Raw genomic sequence first — 17,338 nt, forward strand, 5'->3', positions numbered from 1 at the left:
TTTACCTTTAACCTTTAACAGATACGTATTTTGACTTCAACAGTAAGGCCGTGGAGGGAAGTGGAGTAGAATCTTGTGACCCTATTTGGTTTCAAATAGTAATCTAATGACGTTATTTTGTTTTAAATTTATTAAAATTTAACATCGTGTTACAAGTAATAAATTTCTGCACTACTACAGATGTGACGCTTAATTTGTGCGCCATTTTGTGACACAAGTAAATTAATATTCAAGGACATTTCTTTCACAAGCAAACTACCCTATGAATTAAAAGTATTGAGAATCGAATTTTGACCATAATTTATATTTCAGCTGTTTTTCGATAAGTTCTGCATACATTGGTAGGGTTATATGACAAACAAAGATAACTCCGGGCAATTACAATTCTGTTGGAACCGCAACAGCTAATGCGATCATTACAACATCGCCCGAGCAAGGCGGACTCACGATTTTACTACTATTTTTGATTCATTCTACATAAGTTGAAAGGCTGGGATGCATTCATATTGCAGTGACAAGGATAGAAAACAAAATGATTACCGGTTATTAAATATTTAATATGGCTTATGTAATAAGTCCAAACGGTACTTGATTTATGAATTCTTGATCTAGTGTTTCTAATAAAAATGTATTAATCGTCTGTTACAGTAGTTGATTGGTGTGAAAAATGCATTGTTTTTTTTTGTAATGAAGCATGACTTTCTCTTTGCTTTTGTCGCAAACTGGCTCGAATTTTAAAGAATATAAATGATCGATTCTAAGCCCATGCAATACAAAAAATTGCTATTTCCAGGTCAATTTATCCAATAACACAGGTATTCTGTTCTTTTGGGAACAGAGAGATAACCAAATAAATGTGAGTAAAATCTAAGATAGGTACCTATAGAGAATAATAACACAGTACGGAAAAAAACCTATTGATTAAGGTTGATCTTATGTCGCTAAGCATCGCGTGTTTAAGTTAAGCATAAACCGCAGGTATAATCAAGCACCAAAAAAAGGTCTGTGAAAAATTCGGATATCACTTTGAACAGGCTAATAAATTGCCTATATATCATGCTTTTCTCCAACGTTCTGCTCTGCTGACTATGGGTATATTTTGGTTGCTTTTAAAATAGTCATGGGTGTTTTTAAATATGGTTTTCTTCAGTGGAGAATAATAACTTTTGTGAGAGTGATGCAGTGTCTGGTCCTCGACTACCTGCTGGCTGGATTTTTATGTTTTTAAATTTACTTAAGGCTGTTACACCTTTGTGCAGAATCCCTTAATATGTGGTGCTCTTTATTACCTGATCCTCTGCTATCACCACCGCCGCTGCTGCTTCCGGTATTAACCGGACGAACGAGATCGTCGCCACATGCCGCTTCAAAACCTAGGCTATGGCGTTGGTTCATTTTGTTTCGTAGCTGTGTTTGCGTCGGCAGGGTATGGGAATGTTCACGGTGTTTTACCTGTTTCAGTGAAACACAAGTTCGATTAAAATGTTCCTATCAATGGAAAAATAGCGGGAATACTCACACTTGAATCAGTGTAAGACTGAAATGTAGGCATGGGAGCGTTGACATCACGCTTTGTTACTACTTTCTCCTGAATGGAGTTCAATGTTTTCGAAAACCATGGCTGCCAACTGCTGCGATTGGTTTGAAGCTCTGTCAAAGTGGCGGTTAGTTGATGATGAAGATCCTAGAAGAATGATTTACATATAAATGATACAAACATTAGGACTTGCATGGTCTTGATAGAACTCAATTTTGAAATTGGTGTACTTTTTGGATTCATATGATACATCAAACAAATGATCAAAGATGTTAAGTTCCTAATTTAGATATTTGCATGACTCGATGGAATTTTATGATTCTAGCCTTTTGTGAATCATATGTCAACAACCTTTCATTTAACCTTAAACTTCTGGAGCTCGCATGGTCGTGGCACGCAGTCTCGCTCGTATTGAATTTAACAAGCGTGCTTTTTTCGAGCGTGTTATACTTTTTACAGCAGTGCGAGTCCCCGCCGGTTAACATTATAACATATGTGGTACAGGATACTGGTTGCAATTTAATTAAACACAAAAAACCTTATCTCGCAATAACTCAAAAGTTCTTAACTCGCAAAACAACTAACCTGATTTTTACATTCCGCTTCCACTTGGGCCAGCTTCGTTTGGGCCAGCTCTTGCTCCAGTTCTAATATCCGTTGTTTCGCTATCAGCAACGGATCCAACGGACCGAGATTACTTTCCGTCTGCTGCACGGTTTGATCATTGTTATTCTCGTTGTTGGCGTGCTGCAAGTTCTTACCGTACGATTTATGCAATGGTGATGACTTCGGAATATTGGACGAACACTTTGAACAGCCAGATACGGTTTTCTGAAATACGAACGTGTTTCATTGTACCTAGTTGTTCATCGCCTGACGTGATTATAAAGTCACTTACCGTCAAATCCTCCAACATTTGATGAAGTTCATTGTTCTCGTGCTCTTGCCGTTGGATAATCTGCTTATAGTCACCAATAATTCCATTGTTCTTCTTGTCCACCTTTGCCTGGGCCTCCAATTTCTCATTCAGCGTTACAATCTCCAGCTGCAGCTTGGCCCTCTCCTCGTGGAAGCGTTGTTCGTACTGCTTCATCTCTCGTTCTTTGCGCTCATTTTCCTCCTTCTTGGCGAGGTACTCCAGTTCGTATTTCTTCAACTTCTTCACCTTGCAGTCAAACGCGAGCTTCATCAACTTTTTGGCTTGATTCTCGCTTCGGCATTTCTTGGGTAGTGTTACGCGGAAGTACTTCAATATTCCTTCGAAATCTAGTTCCAGGAGATCTTTCTTGCACACCGAGAGCAACGTTAATGCAACCTGGAATAGCACTGGAACCCCATCCAGAAAGAACGCATCCAAAATGGAGAACGCAAAATACAACGGAAAGCGTGCCGTGAACAGGCTCAGGAACCATTGCTGGGCAAACATATGCGTTTCAACGCCTGTGTTAAGAAAGTGCTCGTACAAATCCGGCAGATGGTCTTTCATTAATCGATTCAACTGATAAAGACGCAGATGTAGTGACTCGAAGCCCATTTTATACATGTCTCGGAGCCCGTAGTTGTACATCAAAGCTACCAGGACGCAAAAAGCCTCCTCCTCAGGCATCTGGAAAATAAAATTCAAATAAATATAATATTACTGTTTGATCCGTTACACGCGATTTGGAGAGTCTATCGAAATAAAAACTACGGGTTCGGTTTCCCAATCGTTATTGCTGTATTCGGTCAGTTCTCTATTCTACTTCCGTGTGTATCCCACTTTCTGGATTGCCGTTCCATACATTTAGGACGATACGCTTGACAGCTTACTAGTGCGGTCTCCCAGAGTTCATTGAAAATTGGCTTACTACTTTTTTTTATTCATCCGCTGGAGCTACTACTGTATTCGCATTCGTCATACCAAAATGTCAAACTATCAATCTCAATGAATGCTTGCCACTACGTCGATCCCGCTGGATCCGGAAGCCGAGGCAGTGTGTGGCCTTACCGAAGTTTCCTCTTCAATCGCTGGTCGTTTGTCAAAATCAACAGGTAATAAACGAAATATCGCCAAGAAGAGTATATTTTCATCCAGCATCCAGACAGACAAGTGTCAACCCGCGATCGCAAATCGTCTATCATCGCATTTCATTTATTTTCATTTATTTAGTTAACATCTAAACAGATAACACAGAATCAACAATTTGACGCCACAATACACGGTTCGAGGCCGCAACTCTCCATCCTCGAATGCGCCCCACGTTCGCCAAGTCGTTTTGCCTCTGGTCTGCCCACCTTGCTCGCTGTGCTCCACGCCGTCTGGTACCTGCCGGATTGGAAGCGAACACCATCCTTGCAGGGTTGTTGTCCGGCATTCTTGCAACATGTCCTGCCCATCGTACACTTCCGGCTTTAGCTACCTTCTGGATACTGGGTTCGCCGTAGAGCTGGGCGAGCTTGTGGTTCATTCTTCGCCGCCGCCCACCGTCTTCTTGCACACCATCAAAGATGGTCCTAAGCTCCCGTCTCTCGAATACTCCGAGTGCTTGCAAGTCCTCCTCGAGCATTGTCCATGTTCCATGTCCGTAGAGGACAACCGGTCTTATAAGCGTCTTGTACATGACACATTTGGTGCGGTGGCGAATCTTTTTTGACCGCATATTCTTCTGGAGCCCACAGTAGGCCCGACTTCCACAGCCTTCGTATTTCACGACTAACATTGTTATCAGCCGTTATCAAGGATCCAAGGTAGACGAATTCCTCAACCACCTTGAATATCCCCGTCTATCGTAAACTGCTTCCCAGGCGGGCCCTGTCACGCTCGGTTCCGCCCACAAGCATGTACTTTGTTTTCGATGCATTCACCACCAGTCCAACTTTTGTTGCTTCACGTTTCAGACGGGTGTACAGTTTGCCACCTTTGCAAATGTTTGGCCGATAATGTCCATGTCATCCGCGAAACAAATAAATTGACTGGATCTGTTGAAAATCGTACCCCGGCTGTTACACCCGGCTCTCCGCATGACACCTTCTAGCGCAATGTTGAACAACAGGCACGAAAGTCCATCACCTTGTATTAGTCCCCGGCGCGATTCGAACGTTCGCGTTCGCCCGAAATCTTCACACAGTTTTGCACACCACCCACCGTTGCTTTAATCAGTCTGGTAAGCTTCCCAGGGAAGCTTTTCTCCTCCATTCCGTCGTCCGTCGCATTTCATACTCGGCTTCATTAATTCAGTCCGTATTAGCCTTGTTCAACTTGCAGACATTACCGTGCCTTACCATTTGAATTCACGATCGTTGCTGGTCCATCTCGTCGTGAGTCCATTGTGTCTGTTTAGTCCATGTCATGTTTATCTAATGATCGTTACATTGTTCAGTTGCCATTTATCCGTGTAACGTTGAAGGAATGACTCCGAGAAGAACATGTTGTCAATCGTCATCAGGCAGCCGTGACAGTAAAGCGCGCACCCCAATACGCCACCGCATAGGCTGCGAATCCGGCAACCGACGAGGGTTTTGGTTGTTTCGTAAATTCATCACGGGGGATAGTCGCGCAGCGAAGGTGTATTATGCAACGTACACACCAGTCAAGCAGTTTAACGAACATTGGCACCACCCCCATGAAAACGCTTCGGTTGCTGCTTTGTTGGAACGTGTGTGAAGTTATTCGAACAACCATTTGACAGATGGCGGCTCGGTTGGACAAAATTAAAACGCTTTGATTTTGGATTGAGTTGTCGGGGGTGGAGTCAAGGTTCGCCGAACATGTTTGAGCATTTGTAGTAAAGTTGCACAAACCCCCATATATTTGTTAATGGTTGGTGCTCAAGTTGGCGCTTCGGTCGTTCGTGTGTGATATTGTTGGTCGAATAAATTGATTGTTCGTGTCGCTGTTAATGAAACTTGATGGATGTTGGAATAAACGAGAGGTGGAGTCAATGTTGGTCAAACTGCTTGACAAAGTAACAAAGTAACAAAAAGTAACAAAGCGTTACTATTGGTAACCGAATGAGAATTTTCTGGACCAAGACAGGACGAGAAACTTTCTCCTCTCCGAATACTAGGTATTTTTATTTCTTTATGAAAAAGAATTTCAGCCGGCTGGCTCGTCTCTTCCGGTGACTATCTTCATCTTGTATTGAACGCTCTTTGTAGGGCTATTGTAAAACGCATCATTAACACGCAGCTTCGGCTACTTTTCGGCTTCCATGGAAAATCTTGCTGCATCTACTTCCCGTTCATTATAATTAAACTCTACGTTCTGCTTTGCCGCTATCGCCGCTATAGATAGTATGGTAGGATGGGGCAAGATGGGTCACCTAAGGCGAATCCTCAATGCCTCAAAATAGAAACATTTCAATGTATCTTTCAACGTGGATCTATAAGAATAGCTCATAATCTGTAAGCCAGCGGTATGAAATAACAAAAATTCTACTTTTTATTTCATTTTGAGTCATTAAAGTAGAAGTCTACTGTCAATCAAAAATGCCGGGGCAAGATGGGTCAAACAGCGGGGCAAGATGGGTCACCTTTAAATTCTGCAATTATTATTGTTTTTATTCACAATAATAAATTACACACAGATAGATGAGTTTAATGTCAATCATGTTAAGGTACCCCGGGGCAAGTGAAAATACGGGGTAAGTGGGTACTTTGGCTGCCAATTAATCGGTGAACGTTTTTAATGGTAACAATGTTCTAGAAAGATGAAGCAGAACTATCAACGAATTCACCTGACACAAAAATATTTGAAATCAAAACCATTTGCGGAACCATACTAATGGTATTGCTTAATCATGACTTTAAACTACCGCGAAAAGCTATTCCCTTTATTTTAATTTGATTGATTTCCAACGAAATATTCGTTTCTAAATTCATCATTGATGTAGAAAGTGAATATTTTGAGCAATTAAATAATTTTGTGACATTGTAAATTATTTAAAAGTTTTGATTTAAGACAAAATCTGCAATTATCACTTGCCTTTAAGTTTTAACATACATGGGGAAAGTGGGACATATTTGAACAACATTTTCGATTGAGACATTTTACCTGTTTTTAGATTGTTGTCTAGTGAAAAATAACATCGACACTCATATATCATATGGACTGAATCAAATGCAGATGATATCGTTGGTTTCGATGTTAACCTATAAATAAACTATTTATTCTACAATAGATCAACAGGTTTGGTCTTCTGTTTTGTTATTTTCTAACTTCGTATCAGATTTACAGGTTTTCAGATAAATAAAGTGCTCAACACATGAATTGGCCATTTCGTTCTAAATTTACAACACTGCACATCGCCTGAATAAAAACTTACCTTTTGAAGTTCTAATTTATTTAATAATTTGTGTTCTATACAGAGAAACATTCATTCGGAAAGTGAACAAAGATGTGCTTATCCTTCCCATCTAACACATTTGGTAAGAAAGGAAGCTAATGGAAAGCCAGGCAACAGCCGCAATTAAACAGTAAACCGGCTGTTGTCTTGTTTTTATATCTGCTAATTGTAATCCCTTTCTTGTTGCAAAAACAAAAGTCTAACAAGCAATAAACCTCCATCCTTGATCTGCAACACTACGACTCAGGAATGACATGAACATTATATCTACATTCTTCAAATTAGTTTCGTTCGGCAATATAGAGCAGAATAGGTCCCACTTGCCCCGTTTTAAGGGGTAAGTGGGTCCCACAGCTAAATTTATTTCTGTCACTACCAATATTTTTTGTAACTGAATAAATGGCTTTAACACGTCTACACTTCACCAATGGAAGCAAATAATGATGTATCCTTGGTGAATGTCCGGAAGTGCCCTGTTTTCTAAGTATGCATTAACAATTTTGCTAAACTAACGTTTTTTAGGTCCCACTTGCCTCGGGGTACCTTATTGAATAAAAAAGGATTTTAAAGCCTCGGATTAGGAAATGGCACTACATTTAAAAATGTCTGTAATTTCTTATGAAAACAAACCGTCCGAGTATTGCTTTTTAAAGACAAAAATATGCATTTTTAATTAACAAATATAACATCATTATGCTCAAAAGTAACCTCAAATGATTACATCAGCAATGAAAAATATGTTTTGAATACGAATTATGTGCCCCATCTTGCCCCATTTGTAAGTTCGTGTTAGAATGTCTAATTTTCGATCAAATTTATCTATTTCAATGCAGTTAGTACAACATTGCCTACATTACTTATAATACTTTATTACTTTCACTATATTACTAAAAATGTTAAAATTTTAGATTGTTCGACGAGATTACACGTTTTAAAGAAAGTGTGTTTCGCATAAGAAACAATGCTGAAAAATATTTTACCTTATGCTCCACCAAAATAAAATTTTATGATCAAATTGAGTGACTACTAGAACCAAATTATTTCTCCTAGAAAGTCATAATCTCCACTTAATGTATACGATGCCCTAACTCATCTTACCTCATTTGCCCCGCCTAACCCTACAGCTCGTATTTAAAAACTGCAACATAATACTATTCGATGTCATTCATTAACGTTTAATCTTCATCTTCTTATTGGCATTACATACCCACACTGGGACAGAGCCGCCTCACAGCTTAGTGTTCATTAAGCACTTACACAGTTATTCACTGCGAGGTTTCTAAGCCAAATTACCATTTTTGCATGCGTATATCATGAGGTTAACACGATGCCCAGGGAAATCGAGTCAATTTCCAATCCGAAAATTGGCTAGACCGGCACCGGGAATCGAGTCCAGCCACCCTCAGCATGGTCTTGCTTTGTGGCCGCGCCGTCTTACCGCCCCATTCGTTTAATATATAACGTAATATTAAGAGGGAATTAGAAAAAAAACTATTCCAAAAGTCGAAACTCGAGTTATACATCAGTTTGGGAGTCTTATAAAAGAATGGAACGAGAAAAAAAGTCATACTCACATGAAGCAACAAGCTGGCCGCTATGTAGCTCAGTCCTTGGCAGTAGCCAACCTCCGTATCGTATACCGCATACGCTTTTGACACTTTATACAGACTGTCCTGCCCCATTCCACCGGTATCCTTAAAGTACCTATGTGCCGGAAATGTCCTATTGATGTCCCGCTGAATCACATTTTCGCAGCTCGTTTCTTTGGTAATCAATATACGATAGGAATCGGCCATATCGACTTTGTTTTCCACATTGGCCAGCTTTTGCCAAATTGTCCCACGCAGTATGTCCGGTATACCGCTGCGAACCAAGTTCGCTAGATTTTTCGGCCGTCTATCTAAGTTGTCACGGTCCCATTCGATCAAGATTTCGTTCCAATCTTCCAGCAGTGCCGTGGAACATTCCTTGGAAACTTCACCCGTTCCGCTCAGGAGCGGTTCATCGCCATCCGAGCTGTAATCCGGACTGGAGTCGTCGAACTCCATCGATTGCACACTGGCGGACGTTTTGAACGTCCATGTTTTGAAATTCAAATTCAACGACAGCGACGCCGGAGGCGTTGGTTCGACGATTTCATCTGAATGATCGATAGATTCCACCTTCCAATTGCCTTCGCCGCTTTCTCTCAACGTCAAATAATAATGCATTACAAGAAGCCGTTTGTTGGTGAAGAGATTATGCATGATCCTTAGTTCGCTTTGCGACAGAATCATAACGGACGTTTCGATTACGAACCGTACGGGTTCCTGGATACCCTTAATGACTAGATCGACCGCAACGGTCAGGGACTTTTTTTGCGTCTCCGTATTGAGTTGTTCAAATGCCTTATCGTTGGCCTTCCACTCTGCACGGATCTGGTACGGTAACTGAGAGTAATTTACTGCGGCTGCTAATGATGTTATCGATGCGGTCATCGGGTTCGCTGCCGGTGGCACTGCGACTGCATCTGTGTTGATGTAACCCATTGTAACCTAGAAGATGGTAATCGTTGTTTATTCAACCACAAAAAATACTATTTTGAAATTTACCATATCCAATAGCTGCATATCGGCTTGCCGTACAATCTTTCCAGGACTTAAAAGAACTCCAAAGCAGCGCTCAATATACAAGGGAGGATACTGATCTGAAGGAATTTGCTTCACGACTATGCAGACTTCCTTATCGGTGTTGCACCGTAGCCGGAAGCTTGACTTCGCATCCCGTGGTACAGTCGTGTAGCTATTTTTGTCCTTTTCTTTGATCTCCAGTGAAATGCTAAACTCATACATGGCCGACTGGATAGGATTGCCAGCGCTATCTGCCGTAATGGAGGACAACATGACGTTAGCGGTACTGTCCGCCAATGAAGTCGTCAAACTGGCCGGAATACTTGGCGGTAGCACGCGCTGGAAAGCTTTTGCGAAGCAAGCTGTTTAAATAAATGAGAAAGATAATTTGTATTCAATGCAAACCTAGTTGAGAATGCCAAAAGCGTTTGAAGCAACAACAGCATGAAATAAATTGAAAATACAGTTCAACCAAACTACCAACCGCTAACTTGGGTGACCGCTTCCGGGATGTTACATCTGAAGACATGGCACTGGTGCGTGGCAGTTTCCTGCGATTCTCCGTGGGACCAGGTGAACGCAAAGCACGCCTGGTTGGCCGTCTTAACCGGACCACGAGCAAAAAACAGAATCCGCTGAACCTCGTAAGTCGCTACAACAGTGTTCGTCTCACCATCGTAGAGTCTGTGGATGACGATGAGAGTATGAGCATCGTTATACTCAGCTTTTATTTTCTTCTAACTACTTACACAACCAATCCCTCCGATCGGGTCGGTATGCTGACGGACACTTTCATTCCGAGTGGCGATAGACTCGAGCTGGCGTTCATTTCTGCGACCTTCTGCAAAATTTCCTTCTCCGACTTGGGAGCATTGATTCGGGTAGCGCCCAAATAGGTTACCCCGCTAAAAATGGTGCACTCCTGATCGATATCGGACAGATCTTCGTCAGTTTCCGATGTCATTCTCTTCTCCACCATGGGGCTGGCATCTAGACAATCGTAGAACACCGACTGTCCGACACGGTTTTCCGGTGACTGTACGTTGGGTGTGCTGTCTCCTAGCTGGGTGTTGTTGACAATTGTCGGAGCTGTACGAGCTTTCAAGCCTTGCAAAGACAATTGTGGGACCAAGGCTCTGTTGCTGCCACTGATGTACGCTGGAGCGACAGATTTTATAGGGGCTGCAATATGCAAATTGCTAGTTTTGTTAGTACAAGACCGCACCAAATTAGAATACGAAAATGCCGGTAAAGTTCTTGCTATGAAGAAGCAGAATCATTTAGAAGATCTAATCACCAAATTTTCATTATGTACATTAGACTGGCCCAGATTAGTACGGGGAGAAAAAATGTTGTCGAATTCCACGGGGCACCCCCAGAAATGTGACTTTGAGTGAGAATATCAAACTCTCAAAATTTCAGCTCAATCGCTGGTTGCATAAGCTGGCGCATTTGCAATTCAGAGCTCAATCGAGCAATCAGAACCAATTTCCAGATCGAATGAGTATATACTGCCGTTCTACGCATAATTGTCCCATGTTTTCTTTGATGAAAAAAACCAAACTCGAGTCAATTTGTCCTACTAGTTTCAGAATCGATTGGATCTTAAAATTTAACAAACATTTTTGGGATGTTATGAGCGTAGGCAGCACTTTTCCAGGACACGCATCACTACTTATTCAAACGGTTTTCAGTCTCTATTATCATCAAGCAACAACTTCATTTTTTCAGTGGGACAAATTGACTTGAGTTTGAGATTTTTCATCAAAGGTAACATGGGACAATTATGCGTAGAACGTACAAACAAACATCAAGTGCGCCAGTTTACGCAACAAGCGATTGAGCTGAAATTTGGAGAGATTGATTTTCTCTCCCAAAGACACAACGAGGGGGGGGGGGGTGCCCCATGGAATTCGACAACTTGTTGTTTCCTGGAATGTACATTGGACCAGACCGTTGTAAAAAGCAGAATCACTCAGAAAATCATGGATTTAAAAAAAATCAATTTGTAAAAGACCAAATCACCAGAAAAAGAAATAAGAGCCTTGATTTTCATTACACCCCAATACTGCCGCTAACTGCAAGTCAGACTTATCTGTATATGGACGCCATATCCAGATAAGTCTGACTTGCGGTTAGCGGCAGAATAGGTATATACTTGAGCGAAGTTGGCTGTGATCGAAGGTAAGCGCATAGTTTTCATACGAAGAAAATGCCCAACAAACATTGACTAGTTGAACTAACATCAGTGTAAGAATTCAATTCAGCGCTGTGTTGAATTATGTCTGTACTATTTCTTATCGCAACATCTGTTCAAGCTTTGGCAAAGTTATACAACTACAGCATCTCATATTGATAAAGTTGTTTATTAACTGATTCTTAAAACCTTTGATAAGCATTTTACTAAGCCTTAATTCAGCTACATGTGAATTCTTCGAAAATAATAACGCATTGAAAACATCATCAAGATCTCCAACGAACGTAATGTTGAAGCAATTGCTATTTTCATATAACCATTTTAAAATTTTCCTAAATCGGGTCTCGAACGCTGGTGTTAAACGAGCAGGAAAAAAAATCGAGTGGGTAAAATTTTTCGACTTCCATGGTGGCGCCATCTATATGTGACATTTGAAGCTCGAGAGCTTTCGGAAGCTTAATTTTTTTCCTGCTGGGTTCACAAAATTCAAATTTTTCCTGCTGAGATCACAGTCATGCATTGAAATATTGAAATCAAATTAAGCAATATCCAATAAATTTAAGAGAATTTTATAAAACAAAATTGACAATAGTGATAAATTAAATATGTAGGCTATGCTACTAACTTGTTAATACGTTCATATCATTGCGTTCTAATCAACGATTTAAACTCACTGGACTGAGTACTTTTTTTATAACAAATGTAATAAATGTACATATTTATGAATAAATTCATATTTATTAATAACTTCACGATAACTGTATCTACTTAACTTGATGATTGCGCCAACGAGTATATTTTTCCTGCTGGTAGTTTTTTGATTGATTTCGAGAATTCTGGGTTAAGTGAAGTTGAATGCAGAACCAAATTTCAATGAGTTGTTGCTTCTAAAGTGAAACATGATGATTGCGCCAACGAGTATATTTTTCCTGCTGGTAGTTTTTTGATTGATTTCGAGAATTCTGGGTTAAGTGAAGTTGAATGCAGAACCAATCCTCAATAAGTTGTTGCTTCTTAAGTGAAACTTGATGATTGCGCCAACGAGTATATTTTTCCTGCTGGTAGTTTTTTTATTGATTTCGAAAACTTGTGAAGTTGAATGCAGAACCAAACTTCAATGAGTTGTTGCTTCTTAAGTGAAACTTGATGATTGCGCCAACGAGTATATTTTTCCTGCTGGTAGTTTTTTGATTGATTTCCAGATCTCTGGGTTTAGTGAAGTTGAATGCAGAACCAAATTTCAATGAGTTGTTGCTTCTAAAGTGAAACATGATGATTGCGCCAACGAGTATATTTTTCCTGCTGGTAGTTTTTTTTATTGATTTTGAGAACTCTGGGTTTAGTGAAGTTGAATGCAGAACCCAACCTCAGTTAGTTGTTGCTTCTAAAGTGAAATTTGATGATTGCGCCAACGAGTATATTTTTCCTGCTGGTAGTTTTTTGTTGATTTCGAGAATTCATGGTTAAGTGAAGTTGAATGCAGAACCAAACTTCAATGAGTTGTTTGCTTTCTTAAGTGAAACTGATGATTTGCGCCAACAAGTATATTTTTCCTGCTGGTAGTTTTTTGATTGATTTCGAGAACTCTGGGTTTAGTGAAGTTGAATGCAGAACCAAACTTCAATGAATAGTTCCTTCTAAAGTGAAACATGATGATTGCGCCAACGAGTATATTTTTCCTGCTTGTAGTTTTTTGATCGATTTCGAGAACTCTGGGTTTAGTGAAGTTGAATGCAGAACCAAACCTCAGTTAGTTGTTGCTTCTAAAGTGAAACTTGATGATTGCGCCAACGAGTATATTTTTCCTGCTGGTAGTTTTTTGATTGATTTCGAGAATTCTGAGTTAAGTGAAGTTGAATGCAGAACCAAACTTCAATGAGTTGTTGCTTCTTAAGTGAAACTTGATGATTGCGCCAACGAGTATATTTTTCCTGCTGGTAGTTTTTCGATTGATTTCGAGAACTCTGGGTTAAGTGAAGTTGAATGCAGAACCAAACTTCAATGAGTTGTTGCTTCTTAAGTGAAACTTGATGATTGCGCCAACGAGTATATTTTTCCTGCTGGTAGTTTTTTGATTGATTTCGAGAACTCTGGGTTTAGTGAAGTTGAATGCAGAACCAAACCTCAGTTAGTTGTTGCTTTTAAAGTGAAACTTGATGATTGCGCCAACGAGTATATTTTTCCTGCTGGTAGTTTTTTGATTGATTTCGAGAACTCTGGGTTTAGTGAAGTTGAATGCAGAACCAAATTTCAATGAGTTGTTGCTTCTAAAGTGAAACATGATGATTGCGCCAACGAGTATATTTTTCCTGCTGGTAGTTTTTTGATTGATTTCGAGAACCCTGGGTTAAGTGAGGTTGAATGCAGAACCAAACCTCAATGAGTTGTTGCTTCTAAAGTGAAACATGATGATTGCGCCAACGAGTATATTTTTCCTGCTGGTAGTTTTTTGATTGATTTCGAGAATTCTGGGTTAAGTGAAGTTGAATGCAGAACCAAATTTCAATGAGTTGTTGCTTCTAAAGTGAAACATGATGATTGCGCCAACGAGTATATTTTTCCTGCTGGTAGTTTTTTGATTGATTTCGAGAATTCTGGGTTAAGTGAAGTTGAATGCAGAACCAAACCTCAGTTAGTTGTTGCTTCTAAAGTGAAACTTGATGATTGCGCCAACGAGTATATTTTTCCTGCTGGTAGTTTTTTGATTGATTTCGAGAATTCTGGGTTAAGTGAAGTTGAATGCAGAACCAAACTTCAATGAGTTGTTGCTTCTTAAGTGAAACTTGATGATTGCGCCAACGAGTATATTTTTCCTGCTGGTAGTTTTTTGATTGATTTCGAGAACTCTGGGTTTAGTGAAGTTGAATGCAGAACCAAACTTCAATGAGTTGTTGCTTCTTAAGTGAAACTTGATGTTTGCGACAACGAGTATATTTTTCCTGCTGGTAGTTTTTTGATTGATTTCGAGAACTCTGGGTTTAGTGAAGTTGAATGCAGAACCAAACTTCAATGAGTTGTTGCTTCTTAAGTGAAACTTGATGATTGCGCCAACGAGTATATTTTTCCTGCTGGTAGTTTTTTGATTGATTTCGAGAACTCTGGGTTTAGTGAAGTTGAATGCAGAACCAAACTTCAATGAGTTGTTGCTTCTTAAGTGAAACTTGATGATTGCGCCAACGAGTATATTTTTCCTGCTGGTAGTTTTTTTTTATTGATTTCGAGAACTCTGGGTTTAGTGAAGTTGAATGCAGAACCAAACCTCAGTTAGTTGTTGCTTCTAAAGTGAAATTTGATGATTGCGCCAACGAGTATATTTTTCCTGCTGGTAGTTTTTTGATTGATTTCGAGAACTCTGGGTTTAGTGAAGTTGAATGCAGAACCAAACTTCAATGAGTTGTTGCTTCTTAAGTGAAACTTGATGATTGCGCCAACGAGTATATTTTTCCTGCTGGTAGTTTTTTGATTGATTTCGAGAACTCTGGGTTTAGTGAAGTTGAATGCAGAACCAAATTTCAATGAGTTGTTGCTTCTAAAGTGAAACATGATGATTGCGCCAACGAGTATATTTTTCCTGCTGGTAGTTTTTTGATTGATTTCGAGAACTCTGGGTTTAGTGAAGTTGAATGCAGAACCAAACCTCAGTTAGTTGTTGCTTCTAAAGTGAAACTTGATGATTGCGCCAACGAGTATATTTTTCCTGCTGGTAGTTTTTTGATTGATTTCGAGAACTCTGGGTTTAGTGAAGTTGAATGCAGAACCAAACCTCAGTTAGTTGTTGCTTCTAAAGTGAAACTTGATGATTGCGCCAACGAGTATATTTTTCCTGCTGGTAGTTTTTTGATTGATTTCGAGAATTCTGGGTTAAGTGAAGTTGAATGCAGAACCAAATTTCAATGAGTTGTTGCTTCTAAAGTGAAACATGATGATTGCGCCAACGAGTATATTTTTCCTGCTGGTAGTTTTTTGATTGATTTCGAGAACTCTGGGTTTAGTGAAGTTGAATGCAGAACCAAACCTCAATTAGTTGTTGCTTCTAAAGTGAAACTTGATGATTGCGCCAACGAGTATATTTTTCCTGCTGGTAGTTTTTTGATTGATTTCGAGAATTCTGGGTTAAATGAAGTTGAATGCAGGACCAAACTTCAATGAGTTGTTGCTTCTTAAGTGAAACTTGATGATTGCGCCAACGAGTATATTTTTCCTGCTGGTAATTTTTTGATTGATTTCGAGAACTCTGGGTTTAGTGAAGTTGAATTCAGTCCCAAACTTCAATGAGTTGTCGCTTCTTAAGTGAAACTTGATGATTGCGCCAACGAGTATATTTTTCCTGCTGGTAATTTTTTGATTGATTTCGAGAACTCTGGGTTTAGTGAAGATGAATACAGAACCAAACCTCAGTTAGTTGTCGCTTCTAAAGTGAAACATGATGATTGCGCAAACGAGTATATTTTTCCTGCTGGTAGTTTTTTGATTGATTTCGAGAATTCTGGGTTAAGTGAAGTTGAATTTTACTTATGGATCCTGTACACCTCCGGTGGTGCAAAGGACCGACTTGAAAGATCTCCATCCTGAGCGATGCCCGGCTATCGCTTTAACCTGTTGCCAGGTTAGATTTCGGCCGATATCTTTTATTTCTTTATTGAGGCTTCGCCGCCATGAGCCTCTGGGTCTGCCTCTGCTGCGATGTCCCGCTGGGTTCCAGTCTAATGCTTGCTTACAGATTTCGTTTCCGCCCTACGTAGAGTGTGGCCGACCCAGCCCCACTTCCGATCCCGAATTTCTGTTGCTATCGGCCTCTGGTGACAACGACGATGGAGCTCGTTGTTTGAGATCCAGTTGTGAGGCCACCAGGCCCGAATTATATACCGCAGGCATCTGTTAATGAACACCTGCAGCCGTTGAGTGTTCTCCACTGATACACACCATGTTTCGCTAGCGTATAACAGCACAGATTTCACGTTAGAGTTGAAAATTCGTATTTTGGTGCGTTCACTTATCTGCCTGTTTTCCAGATATTTCTTAAACTCACAAAGGCAGCCCTTGCTTTCTTGATCCGTGCGCCTATGTCGATCTTGGTACCGCCGTCTGACGCCATTTGGCTACCAAGATATTGGAAGCTTTCAACATTCTCCACTGGTTGCCCGGCTACTGTGAAACTGGAAGGAGTCACCGTGTTTACATCCAACGATTTGGTTTTGTTGACGTTGATGACTAAACCTGCCGAGGAGGAGCGCTCGGTAAGGTCGTTGTGTTTACTCTGCATATCAAATCGCCGTTGCGCGAGGAGTGTAACGTCATCAGCCAATTCGAAGTCGTTTAGGTGCTCCATGGTTATAGGCTGCCATAACAGGCCGCGGTTTGGTTCACGATCAATCGCACCTACCAGAATTTCGTCGATTACGATGAGGAACAGTAACGGTGATAGAATACATCCTTGCCTCACACCAGCTACGACCCGGATAGGGTCGGACAGGACCCCATTGTGCAGCACTCTACACGAAAAGGCCTCGTACTGTGCTTCGATGAGGCCGATGATTTTCTCAGGAACCCCTTGCGTCTCAGGGCGCCCCATATTCTCGTGATTGAGACTGTCGAAAGCTTTTTCATAGTCGATGAATACCAAGTAAAGGGACTCTTGGAATTCGTTGACCTGCTCCAAAATGATGCGGAG

The 17,338-nt window shown here is 40.5% G+C and overlaps 1 protein-coding gene across 2 annotated transcripts in view; it reads right to left on the bottom strand.

The window, feature by feature from the left end:
- Nucleotides 1–276: 276 nt before the first annotated feature.
- The window catches only part of LOC134208682 (rab GTPase-activating protein 1-like), a 39,213-nt gene continuing 22,151 nt past the window's right edge, over nucleotides 277–17,338 (bottom strand). The window contains exons 3-10 of one of the 2 annotated variants that reach the window (XM_062684480.1): nucleotides 10,220–10,628; nucleotides 9,955–10,154; nucleotides 9,453–9,832; nucleotides 8,436–9,395; nucleotides 2,436–3,143; nucleotides 2,123–2,368; nucleotides 1,520–1,684; nucleotides 277–1,452 (exon numbers count right to left, since the gene is read on the bottom strand). In XM_062684480.1, coding sequence (XP_062540464.1) covers nucleotides 1,231–1,452; nucleotides 1,520–1,684; nucleotides 2,123–2,368; nucleotides 2,436–3,143; nucleotides 8,436–9,395; nucleotides 9,453–9,832; nucleotides 9,955–10,154; nucleotides 10,220–10,628 — 3,290 coding nt within the window. In that variant the 3' untranslated portion in view covers nucleotides 277–1,230. Of the gene's footprint in view, nucleotides 1,453–1,519; nucleotides 1,685–2,122; nucleotides 2,369–2,435; nucleotides 3,144–8,435; nucleotides 9,396–9,452; nucleotides 9,833–9,954; nucleotides 10,155–10,219; nucleotides 10,653–17,338 lie in introns of both variants that reach the window. The other variant, XM_062684479.1, reaches the window with a different exon arrangement.

The sequence above is a fragment of the Armigeres subalbatus genome, chromosome 2 (assembly GCF_024139115.2).
Source record: "Armigeres subalbatus isolate Guangzhou_Male chromosome 2, GZ_Asu_2, whole genome shotgun sequence".
NCBI classification, from domain to species: domain Eukaryota; kingdom Metazoa; phylum Arthropoda; class Insecta; order Diptera; family Culicidae; genus Armigeres; species Armigeres subalbatus.